The sequence below is a fragment of the Pogona vitticeps genome, chromosome 5 (assembly GCF_051106095.1).
Source record: "Pogona vitticeps strain Pit_001003342236 chromosome 5, PviZW2.1, whole genome shotgun sequence".
Classification (NCBI taxonomy): domain Eukaryota; kingdom Metazoa; phylum Chordata; class Lepidosauria; order Squamata; family Agamidae; genus Pogona; species Pogona vitticeps.
In genome coordinates, this window is record NC_135787.1 from 82822389 (window position 1) to 82835000 (window position 12612).

The 12612-nt window shown below is 39.6% G+C and overlaps 1 protein-coding gene across 2 annotated transcripts in view; it reads right to left on the bottom strand.

Moving 5' to 3' along the window:
• Nucleotides 1-12612, bottom strand: part of STIM2 (stromal interaction molecule 2) — an 87221-nt gene that overhangs the window by 32438 nt on the left and 42171 nt on the right. For both annotated transcript variants that reach the window (XM_020780406.3, XM_073001116.2), the window contains exon 3: nucleotides 6963-7077. In XM_020780406.3, the coding sequence (XP_020636065.3) occupies nucleotides 6963-7077 (115 nt within the window). The remainder of the gene's footprint in view (nucleotides 1-6962; nucleotides 7078-12612) is intronic.

Consider the following 12612-nt stretch of genomic DNA (forward strand, 5'->3'; position numbering starts at 1 on the left):
CAGTCAAAGGCTATCAGTGGGAACCCATGCACAGTTTATGTGAAATCCAAACTATTCCTTGGTGAGTTGGGCAATGTGGCTCACTCACAACAAGAGATCACTATCCAGAACAGTATGTTGTCATCAGCTTAAAAGGTACACCAACAGCGTCCATCTACGAAACCAACACAACAGAGGCAAACATTCACATCAGTCTGTAAGAACATTCTTCTGCAAAAAAAAAATTTCTCAAATCAAAAATGCAAAATTTACAAAGCCAGAGAGGACATCTAGAAGGTTTTGGCAGTTCTCTCTGCAAACTACTGATATGCCAGATTAATGGGGATTTGGTGAGTCAATTCCTCTCTAAATTTCATTGATTTAAATGGGCATACTCTAACTGCAACTTACTTCAGCACAGTAAGTTACTATTAGAGTAAGCTCATTTGAACCAATGAAACTTACAGAGGAGTTAATTCAAAAAAAGCTCAGTTGATTCAATGGCATAGTCTAATATGATTTACTATGCTAAGCAACACAATATGGGCCAGTATTTAGTAGGGGGCTGCTCATGACACTCCCATCAGCATGTCTTTTATTATGCCAGCTGATACTTAGAAAACTATGGTTGGAAGAGACCTTATAAAAAAAAATCAAATCCAGCCCTCTGACAGAGCAAGAAATCTCTTCCTAATGCATCCCTCACAGGTGGCCACCCAAGCTCTGTTTAAATACTTGTAATGCTAGAGAAATCACCATTTTACATCATAACTCTCTCTGCTAGGAAGTTCTCCATTATGTTGACTCAAAATCTCCTTTCCTGTAATCCAAATTCATTACTTTGGGTCTTACTATCTGGAACTGCAAAATAAGATAAAACAAAATGAAAACTCATTCATGACAGTACTTCAGAGCCACCTTACAAGCCCCATTCGAGATAATCATTACTACTGTCCCTGTTTGTTATCTATAACCTAAGATTAATTTCGCCATCAATCATTGTCATTGTTTATAGAACAATGCTTCCTGGGGGAAAACCGAGTATCAACAGGAGTCTAAGGTCATTTCCACATGTGAAATGTCACACTATCAACAATTTATGCTGAGAAAACAGTCTTTTTATTTTGCGCCCATGTATACATGTATAAATATTTAATCTTTGTGTCTGAAGAAGTGGACTTCTCCATGAAAGTTTACACTAAAATATAGCAATTAGTATATAAGGTACCACAACATTTTTGCCTTCTTTATGTTTTAAATTTTGTTTTGTTTTTTGTCTGATATGCTAGCACAGGCTAACACAGATACCTTTTCTAACACTACAATGGATAAACAGAAAGATTTTTGGAATTATTTTGTTCTTGAAGTTGAACTAAAGCTCTATAAATGTCCAGTGTGTATACTAATTTATCTAAGTCAGAGAGGGAAAAATTTGGCAGTACTACAGGTTGCTTAAAATGGAAGTCAGAAACAACTTTCAGAAGGAAAAACATATTGGGAAAAAGTGTCACCCAATCCTTATGGAATTATGAATACAAATACTTTATTGCTTTGTAGCCGATGGGGCTATATGCAAGAACATAGATTAAACAATCATAAACTAGTATTTGGCATCTCATGCAAGTACATACAATCATAAAAGGTGTAAAATTATAAAAGTATAGTAATAAAATGTAATACCATTCTCAAAAAAGAAAAAAAAATCAAGATGTGAGATTAACTTGAAGAATTTATGGAGCAGACAATAAGTTCCACCTTTCCATGGCTCATTTAACAAATTTAGTTATGGAATTACAAGAAACATAAGTCATGTCTGAGTGCTTCCAAGGGAAAAGGGTCCAGGGTCCTGGGACACACTCTTTTAAAGCAGAAAGTCCCACCCCCTAGGCCCCACCCCCAGGCCATGTGATGAGGAAACAAAAAGAAAGCCCAGGAAAAAAACCTCAGCAAAACATCCATTCAAACATACCTGGCCTTCACCCTCAGCCCAGCTTCCCAGGAAAAAGGGTCCAAGGTCCTGGGACACACTCTTTTAAAGCAGAAAGTCCCACCCCCTAGGCCCCACCCCCAGGCCATGTGGTGAGGAGACAAAAAGAAAGCCCAGGAAAAAAACCTCAGCAAAACATCCATTCAAACATACCTGGCCTTCACCCTCAGCCCAGCTTCCCAGGGAAAACGGTCCAGAGTCCTGGGACACACTCTTTTAAAGCAGAAAGTCCCATCCCCTAGGCCTCACGCCCAGGCCATGTGGTGAGGAGACAAAAAGAAAGCCCAGAAAAAAAAACCTCAGCAAAACATCCATTCAAACATACCTGGCCTTCACCCTCAGCCCAGCTTCCCAGGGAAAAGGGTCCAGGGTCCTGGGACACACTTTTTTAAAGCAGAAAGTCCCAACCCCTAGGCCCCGCCCCCAGGCCATGTGGTGAGGAGACAAAAAGAAAGCCCAGAAAAAAAACTCAGTAAAACATCCATTCAAACATACCTGGCCTTCACCCTCAGCCCAGCTTCCCGGGGGGGGGAATAATTAAGAACAATAATGCAGCCATAACATTTCTTAATATGCAGTTATGCACTTCTAGCAAAGTTGATTCCCAGCTATGCAAGGCATCAATTCTACAATACAATGACAGATCTGAGCTGAACAGATCACCAAAAACATCACCTAACCTGGTCACATACTACACCGCTTTTTAACAGAACTAGGGATAAAGCCTTCGGTCTAGAACTTTCTCAAGGTCTGTGAAATTTAGGTATGTGTAAGTCTGGGAGGGAGGGAGGGAGGGAGGGAGGGAGGGAGGAAGGAAGGAAGGAAGGAAAGAAAGAAAGAAAAGGTCATCTACCCGTAACCATAGTTCTTTGAGTGGTCCTCTGTGAATCCATACAATTGGGTATTACTGTGCCTGTGCAGGACCTATCGGAAATTTCTAGAGCTTAAAAACATGATTGGTCGGATGTTCCCCCATGGAGCACATGCTTCACCCACCAGAGACCTCTTCAATTCCCAAAAGTCCAGCGCTGTCATAGGTAAGTGTAGACGACAAGTGACAGAGGGCAGAATGGGCGGGATGTGTGGATTCACAGAGGACCACTCTAAGAATATGGTTATAGGTAGGTAACCTCTTTTTCTTCTTCGTGGTCTCTGTGAATGCACACAACTGGGTGACTAGCAAGCTCACTTACTGGTTGGTGGGACATCACTGAAGAAAGGAGGTTAGGACAGCTCGGCCGAAGGCTGCATCACTCTTTGCTAGAACATCTAGCTGGTAATGCGAGACAAAGGTTGACGGGGTGGACCAAGTGGCAGCACAGCAGATGTGAGAAATGTCAACACCATGTTGAAAGGCAGTTGAGGTTGAAAAAGCTCTGGTAGAGTGTGCGAGAAGAGCATCTGGAGCTGATTTGTCTGATAGTTCATAGGCCAGAGTGATTGTCTGGACAGTTCACCTAGATAGAATTTGTGAGGATGGTGCTGAGCCCTTATGAGGGCCATGAAAACATATGAAAAGTCATGGAGTTTTTCGAAGAGATGGAGTTCTGTCAAGGTAAAAAGCTAAGGAGCGCCTGACGTCAAGCATATGGAGCATGCCCTCAGCATTATTTTGAGGAGATAAAAAAAGTGAAGGTAAGATTAATGGGTGGTTTAGTTAGGGCTTTTTTGTATGTCTCCCAAAGGTGAGATCTGAGACACTGTAATCTTAATTTGAGTGCCGTTTAGTTAGTTTTTTACGCTCTGCACAGTTATGGGTTTGATGTTGTTCTCCTAGGCAGAAAAGGCAATAACCATGCCCATCAGAGAGCGGGATTTTGTTAGTGCAGAGCACACACTGCTTGAAAGGCCAGGGGGGCATAAAAGAAGTGGGAAAAACAGGGAAGGGGATGAAATAGATCGAGAAGGAAAGGGAAAGTAATATAAAGAGGAAGAACTCACAAAGGAAAGCCAAATAAAGTAAAAACGGCGGTGAGGTACGAAGGAATAAGGCTTTCAAAAGCTCACTGAAAGGACTGACCTGAGCGGCAGCTAAATGGAACCGAGGCGGTCTCTGGCGGGCACAGCATGCGCTCCATGGGGGAACGTCCCACTAATCATACGTTTTTAAGCTCCAGAAACTTCCGAGAGGTCCTGTGCAGGCGCAGTAATACCCAATTGTGTGCATTAACAGAGACCACGAAGAAAGAAAGAAAGAAAGAAAGAAAGAAAGAAAGAAAGAAAGAAAGAAAGAAAGAAAGAAAGAAAGAAAGAAAGAAAGAAAGAAAGAAAGAAAGAAAGAAAGAAAGAAAGAAAGAAAGAAAGAAAGAAAGAAAGAAAGAAAGAAAGAAAGAAAGAAAGAGGCAGAGGCAGAGACAGAGACAGAGACAGGGAAGGGGAAAGACAGGAACCTCTAGATAGATTTTTTTATGAATCAGCTGGATTTTTTCTTAACAGAACTCATCATCAAGAGCATTCTAGAACTTAAGCTAATCAAATAACAGGTTTATAATGGGCTGGGCTCACTTGGTGCTTAATGAGAAATGATCAGTACTATTTACAGCCTATGAGTCTGACACACAAATTCTTTTCAAGCATGCTCAAAGAAGCTGATGTTACTGACACCATCCTTTACACTAGCATAATAAATCCATTTAATTCTATCTCAAAAATTCATTTTTATTTTATTTTATTTATTTATTTATTAAATTTGTATCCTGCCTATTTAGACAATGTCTACTCTGCTTATGTTAACCAAATGATTGGAAAAACCAAAAGCAAGCCACAGTTTTAATTAACAGAACGGAGGATTAAAGTCACTGTAGAGGACAGATAAGTTAAGAGATTGAAAATAACTTTCTATTTTCTAGGTAAAAACAAAATAAAGATAAAAATGAAAAAAAAAAACAAATTAAAAAGACAAAAATGTGGTGGCACCTTAAACACTGTTAAATTTTAATGTGAGCTTTCATGGACAAGTCAACTTCCTCAGACATATGGCAAATATTTATATATCACATCAAAATACAGAGATTATGCTTGGTTGGTAAAAAAATCAATGGGTATCTAACAGTGGGATGATAGCATTTTCTATCCTACTTTTTCATAGCTCAGAGCAGAATGCATGCTTGTTTTGCTAAGGGTAATATTAAGTTTATGCAAATATGGCTGTTCAACTATATTCACAAAATATGGTTCGAATGTGTTAAGTACCCCAAGGGAATTTATTTACAGATACAATTTGTAGTTTTAACAGTTGTAAGTCAAACTAGAAGTTAATAAAGTCCTTCTAATCACATAATACTTTGGAATGTTCATGGAATCTTGTGCAACACTATCTCATTCAGTGAACAAAAATAAATCACATTAAACTCTAAATAATAAGTACTTGTTTACAAAGAAGTAAAATTGCATTACACATTACATTAATTGGAATGCAAAATAAAAAATATTTGCTTTTAAGATGTGGTCATTATTTTCAACAGTACCCCAAGTCTAGACTGTATTTCTTCTTTGGTCTTCTCAGAAAGAAGTAACTCCTAGAAAAATATACTGTACTTGACTGAAAGAGTTTGGATGTAGGCAGAGGGGGGTGGGTGGGCCAGTCCTAGAAAAGTAATGTCTTTCTTGTTGATTGCCTAACATGGAAGAACTGGAAATGTGAGTTAAAAGTCATATGGGCAAAGCACATACATATGTCTAACACAAAAATGTAAGCTAGGAGTTGTGGCTAACATGAAGGTAAGATATTTTTCACAAGAGAGTCTCTGATTCTTCCAGCTTGCTACAGATTCTTCATATTTTTAATAGATCGTATTTTCAAAACACATACACAAAATCAAACAAAGTAAAACCAGAAAGAACTCCACAATACAGTGTTTCAATTCAAGCAGATGTACAGCTTTCAGAAGTTCCAAGAGATCTTTTATATAGTAAATGAGGAAAAACTCCAGATGACATTTGATTAAGTCCTACCAATATTTTCAAACATGTACTAGCTGGGATTTAAATCACGCAACTAATTCTCTTGCATAAAAGAGCTTTTGGTGTGCATTGCTGAAAATGACATATTTCTAAAACTGAGGAGATTTCAAGTTAGCTCATAAAACAGCATAACAATGTATGCTACTCAAAGAAAGTAAGTACTGTACATGGTGAGTATTGTTGCTTAATTTATCTCTTTCTTGAAAAAAGATGTGGCTTGTAACATGCAAGAAAAGGAATGGTATAAATAATGAAATGTAAGTTCTACTAGAACATAATGGTGCAAAATAATATTTTTTAAAATCAACAAACCAACAAAAGAATTTGCAGGCAGTAACTTTCATACTGAAGCAGCTATAATGAGAATGGAGAAAAAGACCTCTGGGAAGATGAAAATCACTTACATATATGTAACTTCCACAATCTGTGTATTAAAAAGAGCAAAAAACTGAACGGGCTGTGAACAGACTTCACTGCAGACAGTGTTAAAATACTTGTGTGAACTTCTACAAGTAAGTGTATGAAAAACTGCCAGTTTAAAGACATAGACACAACTGCTGTTGAGTGTTGGTGCACCATAATGGATAGTGAAGCAGTGTCCCAGACTAAAATCTTGTATCATTCACTATGATGCATAATGCATCATTAAGGCAAGCCTCTTTCTCTCAGCTTTAGTTCTTCAAAACGTGTTAGTAAAACCATGAGCCTTCTAAACAGTGATATAAAAGTTAAGAGTTCTTTTCATTGGTTTCACAGGCTCCACTGATTAGCTTCTTGCTAGCTCTAGCTTGTTTCTTCAAAAGCAGATGTTGTAATAGCCTGATCTGAGACTATATCCAAGTTGCCAAAAATGCCTATGCCTACGCTGTCAAAGCTTAAATCCATTATTTTCACCTGAACTGTTCCAACCCTCAGTCAAGGCAATAAATGCAGTTAACCATGTCCATCAATAGGACACTTTTCAGTTATAACACCATAATTCACCAGTGAAACCAGTAAAACTTGTAGAATGAAACAGTTTTCAGTGCCCTACCTTCAGATGTTTTCCAGCGCTTCCACAGATCTTCAATCGTGATGTGTTTGTCTTCCCTGTGTAGGTGGCTATGTTTGTTAGAAGCATCCTTATATTTCATATCTTGTCTGATGAACTAAAAGAGGAACAAAATAAAATATAAATGTGCTTGCAGTCAAGTCACTAGCAGTGGTGTGTTATGAACCCTCAAAATCAGTGGGGCTTAAAGAAACTCCTTGACATTCATCTGCTTAATTCCCTCTTGTATTTACTTTCCATCTTCTATCTAGAACTGGAATCCTGTCATGTAAAGCTATGTATGGATAGAAAATCATTAAAATAGTTCCCATTCTCAGTATTGTATGCCTGGTGATGCACTGGTCAAGCAACTGGCATCACATCAAACAAGTGTTTACTTATGTAATTAACTTTCCACCACCTGTTTTTTCAACAGGATTCTGGCCTTCAAGTTTAATTCAAAAATTCATTACAGCCCAGAAAACACAATACAGTGGTGCCCCGCATAGCAACGTTAATCCGTTCCAGGAAAATGGGGCCTTTGGGAGGACCGTCCTTGCAAAGCCCTAGCCGGCTTTTTCGGCCCGCTGACCAGCAGGTGCTTGGGAAGGAGCGCGGGGGAGGGCTCCCCCAGCTCCTTCTGAAACGCCCGTCGGCTTTTTCGGCCAGCTGACCGGCGGGCGCTTGGGAAGGAGCGCGGGGGAGCCCACCCCCGCGCTCCTTCCGAAGCACCCGCCGTCAGCTGGGGGAAAATGGGGCCTATGGGGGAAAATCGCAAAGCAATTTTTCCCCATAGGGAACATCGCAATGCGATCGCTTTTGCGATCGCAAAATCCATGTTGCTATGCGGATTCGTCGTTAAACGGGGTGCCCATTAAGCGAGGCACCACTGTACTAAACTCAATGGCTTCAGTATAGGGTGGATTACACAGCCATATAATTTGAAATTCTATTTTTCTCCTTTCAGCATTTAGTTCATCAGGACATGTGTACAGACACATAGCACCCTCATTGGAGGTACGAATCTAAAACTGGGGTCTAAGGAGGAGAAGCAAGACCAGAATGTGGGCTGAGGCAACTACAGTATTACCTATTCAAACTGAAAAACACAAGTACAAAAAAGAAAATAATCAATGCGATCCTTTTTCCTACTTATCAATTAATGTCACTAGATAAGGATGCCATACTAAACTAGCCCTATGCAAAGCAGTGATAACTTAAAAGAGCAGACAAGCTATCCCCATTTAAAACAAAACACAACAAAAAGAGCCACTTCCAGGCATACAAGTTCCTATATTTGAGAATATGCTACTCTTATTTTTGGTCAAAGCATCACTAAAAGAATGTCTCGCTAAGTCTGACATTGAGACAATAGCAAAAGAGTGGAAAGCAAGTAATGCCACTTTGGGTCAGAGGAACAGAAAATGAGAACAAGAGATGGTTTACTATTCCTGCTTCAAAAACAAAATCATATTAAATCAATCTTTATAATGTACCTGCCATTTTATAAAATCTAAAGTTTATAATTAAGCCTTATAAGAACAAGCATACACTTGCAAAGTACAGCTAAAGTACTCCAAATATTTAATTCTGTTCAGCATCAGATCCAAAATAAAGTATAATCTACATGCTTAGAGTTGTACAGTCATTTCAGGACCTGACCAAATATTTTCTTAGGTGAATTTAGAAAGCACAGAAAGAAAAATACATGCAAAATGGTCCAAAACATGATCCCATGCTACATCAGGAAGTTGTAAAATCCTAATCACACCATCTGCAAACATTCTGCAATAGTGAGCAAGATTCATGTCTCGAATTTTCCTTGCAATAAAAAGAGGGTTGATTTATATGTACAGTTGAATTGGTTATACCAGATAAAGGAGGTAGCCTCCATTTTGCACTACTATAAGGTAAAGGGCATTCCATCGGGGACCCAATATTTAAAGGGTTATTTTACTTATTGCTACTCACCTCTCCAGCTGATTCATAGAAAAAAACACTGCTCCCAGAGCCCAGATCCTATTTCAGAGAAAAATGAGCACTTTTGTCTATTCTCAGAATCAGCCGGAGGATAATGCAATGATTCAAGAACTGACAAGAAGCAGTACTAACAACATTGTAGATGTATTTTGAACAAATTACAGCTTTTTGAAAGTCTTCAAAGGTATCCCAGAATACATTGCAAACGTCTCATTGGGATCACAGTATTGTAGAGCTGGGAGAGACACCAAAGGATACTACAGTGGTGCCTCGACTTACAACCATAATCCGTTCCAGAAGATGGACGTAACTCAAAATGTTTGTAAGTCGATGTACCATTTCCCATAGGAATGCATTGAAATGCTATTAATCCGTTCCGGCCAAAGAAAAAAAATCACCAAAAAAAATCACTGCAAGACTCATTGGAAACATGATTAATCCCTTCCGGCCAAGGGGGGGGGGAGAGAAGAAAAGCAATCAAGTGTGCAAGACACATTGGAAATGCACAAAAAAGAAACGGAGCAGATCGGAAATGCACAGAGAACAAAGGGGGCAGATCGGAAATCAAAGGAAAAAGGAAGGGAAGCATGCAGGACCCATCAGAAATGGGGGGGGAATCCCAAAAGCAACCCCCCCAAGACCCATCAGAAATGGGGGTAGCCAAAAAAGCAAACCCCCCAAGATCCATCAGAAATGGGGGGAAAACCCCAAAAGCAATCAAACCCCCCAAGACCCATCAGAAATGGGGGGAAAACCCAAAAAGCAGCCCACCCCCCAAAGATCCATCAGAAATGGGGAAAAAACAAAAAAATCAAACCCCCAAGACCCATCGGAAATGGGGAAAAAACTTCAAAAAGCAACAAAAAAAACCTCCAAGACCCATCGGAAATGGGGGGAACCAAAAAACAAACAAACCCCCCAAGACCAATCACAGCACAGAAACGTAACCCCCGCAGCTCAAAACCAGGCTGCAAAAATTACCCAGAACAGTTTCTAAAAAGCAGAAAACAGCATTACCTTACCAGGTAGCCTGAACCCTCCCTGCAAACACACACACATGCTCACTCAGAAGCATAAGCAGGCAGTCCAAAGCCTCCTCCAATGTACACACTCTAACTGCTGGGGCGAAAGAGCTACAAAGAAGCAGCCTCGCTGCCACCTACAGTTAGAAATTTGAATTTCCCACCTTTTTCCCTGCCTCTTTCTGTTCGTAAGTGGAAGCTCCAGTCTCAAGTCGAAGCAAAATTTTGTGGCCGGAGCTGGTCGTAACTCGAAATGGTTGTAAGTAGAAACGTTCTTCCACTGTAGCTAACCCCCCCCAAGCAATGCAGAATTCTACAGCTAAAGCATCCTTGATACATAGCCATCCAACTTGCTTAAAAACTTCTAAAAAGGAGAATAAATCTTCCAGACCAGTCCATTCCTCTAACAGGCAACTCTTACTGATAAGAAATTTAGAATATTACAGACAAAAATAATGTTTTCTCCTTTCCTGTAACTAGACTTCATCATCCTAATTCACCCCCATCGCTGGCACCCCCACTCAACAGCTGTCGCATGTTGCTCATTCCCTCCCCATTGCATGACCTTCCAGTTCCGGCAAGAACACTGATTTCCCTTCTTTGCCTCCTCCAGCAGCTGCCCACTCAGACAAGGAGGCAGGGTGGGGATTCCCACAATGCTGTCAGTGAGTGGGTAGCTGCTGGAGGAGTAGGGAGGTCCATGCTCCTGCTGGGACTGGAAGATCGTGCAATGACGAGGGAACGTGAGTTGAGATGCCGGCAAAGGGGGTGAGAGTAGGGAATGTGCAGCACCTATGGTCCCACACTGACAATGTAGGATGACCCAGCACAAAGTGCTTGTGCTCATCTCTAATTATGAACCTATACCTTTATGGGGACTGCAGCCACATCTACAAGAGCTCCAAGGGATCCAACTTTGACTTATTTGGATTATAATTAAGTTTACTGGTCCTCATCAAGTCAACACTGATCCCACATGTTAACTGAGTATAGCCACAGACTTACATAAATAACAAACGGAAATTTTTCAGTGAGAGTCCTTATTTGGAGAAGTGAAACACAAGCGTCCATTTCATATCAGGACTTGTGAAACTGCTAGTTCTACCTCCAGTTCAGAAAAGATGCCCCTCTGCTACTCGTACCTTCCTCTGCACAATTTAAGTTATTAGCTGTAATGTAAGGGAGGAATGATAGTTCTGCTCCAAGAAGGCTACATAAAGGGCAGTGCTCACCTCAATTCATTTTTGTTCCTCCCCCTGCTCAAATATATACATCACATCTAGCACAAGCTAATTAAGATCCACGGTGATAACACAAAAGGAAGCTCTATCACCTGACTTCAATGAAATAACTGTATGATAGACATTCTGGAGACATTCTCCTAGGATCTCTATGCCCATCATAAAACAATAGACAAGCACATTAATTAAAGCCTGGACTAGATTGCTACATAAATATACATTTGTACAACTGATCATGTTTAAAGAGAAACTCTTTAAAGAAAATCCTCTTAAACTCTGACTTTTGATGTAAACATTAAGCATTGATCTTGCCAAAGGTTCATAGAAATTCCTACTCTATTTATGTTACTTCCATTATCCCTTATTAAAGTTCTGTCTAGAGAAAGAGGGCATTTATTAATGCCTTCTGAAGCCCTGTATTCCCCCTCATTCCTTTAAATGAATTTCAAAAAGCTTGAGAAAGTTTCTCAGTCCCTTTACAAACACAACTGCAGCAGCTGCAGCTTTCCCCAGCTTCATTAGCAATTAATTTCTTCTACTTGCTGCCCTGCTTCCTGTGAACCAATTAGTCCCCAAATCAGGAAGGAAGGTGAAGAAGATGGATATGGTGTCAGGTACAAATGGAAAATAGGAATACTGAAATGTCTGGTAATATTCAGTTTTTTAAGTAAAACAACTCTTCTTCTGGAACAAAAATGAAGCTGGGAATGTCTGGTACAGGAAGATTGCTGTGGTCAGAAAATCCAAATGGTTTTATTATACTTTTGCTTTTAATTTGCAGAAACCGTGAAATCAGTCAAATTTTCACAATGCAGTTATTCCACAGGAAGATTTTTTTTTAAAACCAAGTCTTTGAAACATTCAAGATCATCTTAAAACTAGGATCTTCTGTTTTAGCATAATAACCATCAAGGACATTTCCTCTTACTTGAAATGTTCTTGTTTTCATTTGGCAAGCTTGCTCTTGTTTTGGCAAGCACTCCTGAGTGAAGAAAAGAAACAGTATCCTCAAAAGTCCCTGATTTCAAAATGCAACTCACACAGAAAAACGACAAAATTGCTTGCAAATACTGAAGAGGGTTTAAGCACACTCTAAAAAGAAAAACTGGATATTTTTAAATTCAGAGAATTTTGTACTAAATCTATAGATCGTCTTCCTTTACTCAATTTCTTCATAAGAATACTACCCTTTCAGACTATAAACGTAAACCCAACCCCCACAACAAATCATTTATATAGTACTTCAGCAGGAACTGAGACAAAGGACAAAGGATAATTTGTATTCTTTGTTAAACTCAGCAATCTGAAACTCCTAACTGCAAACAGAATACAAATGAATCTTTGCCTCATTTGCTTTTAAAATCTCAACTTAATTCAGTTCTGTACAGTCAAGTGGGTTCTGACTCATGA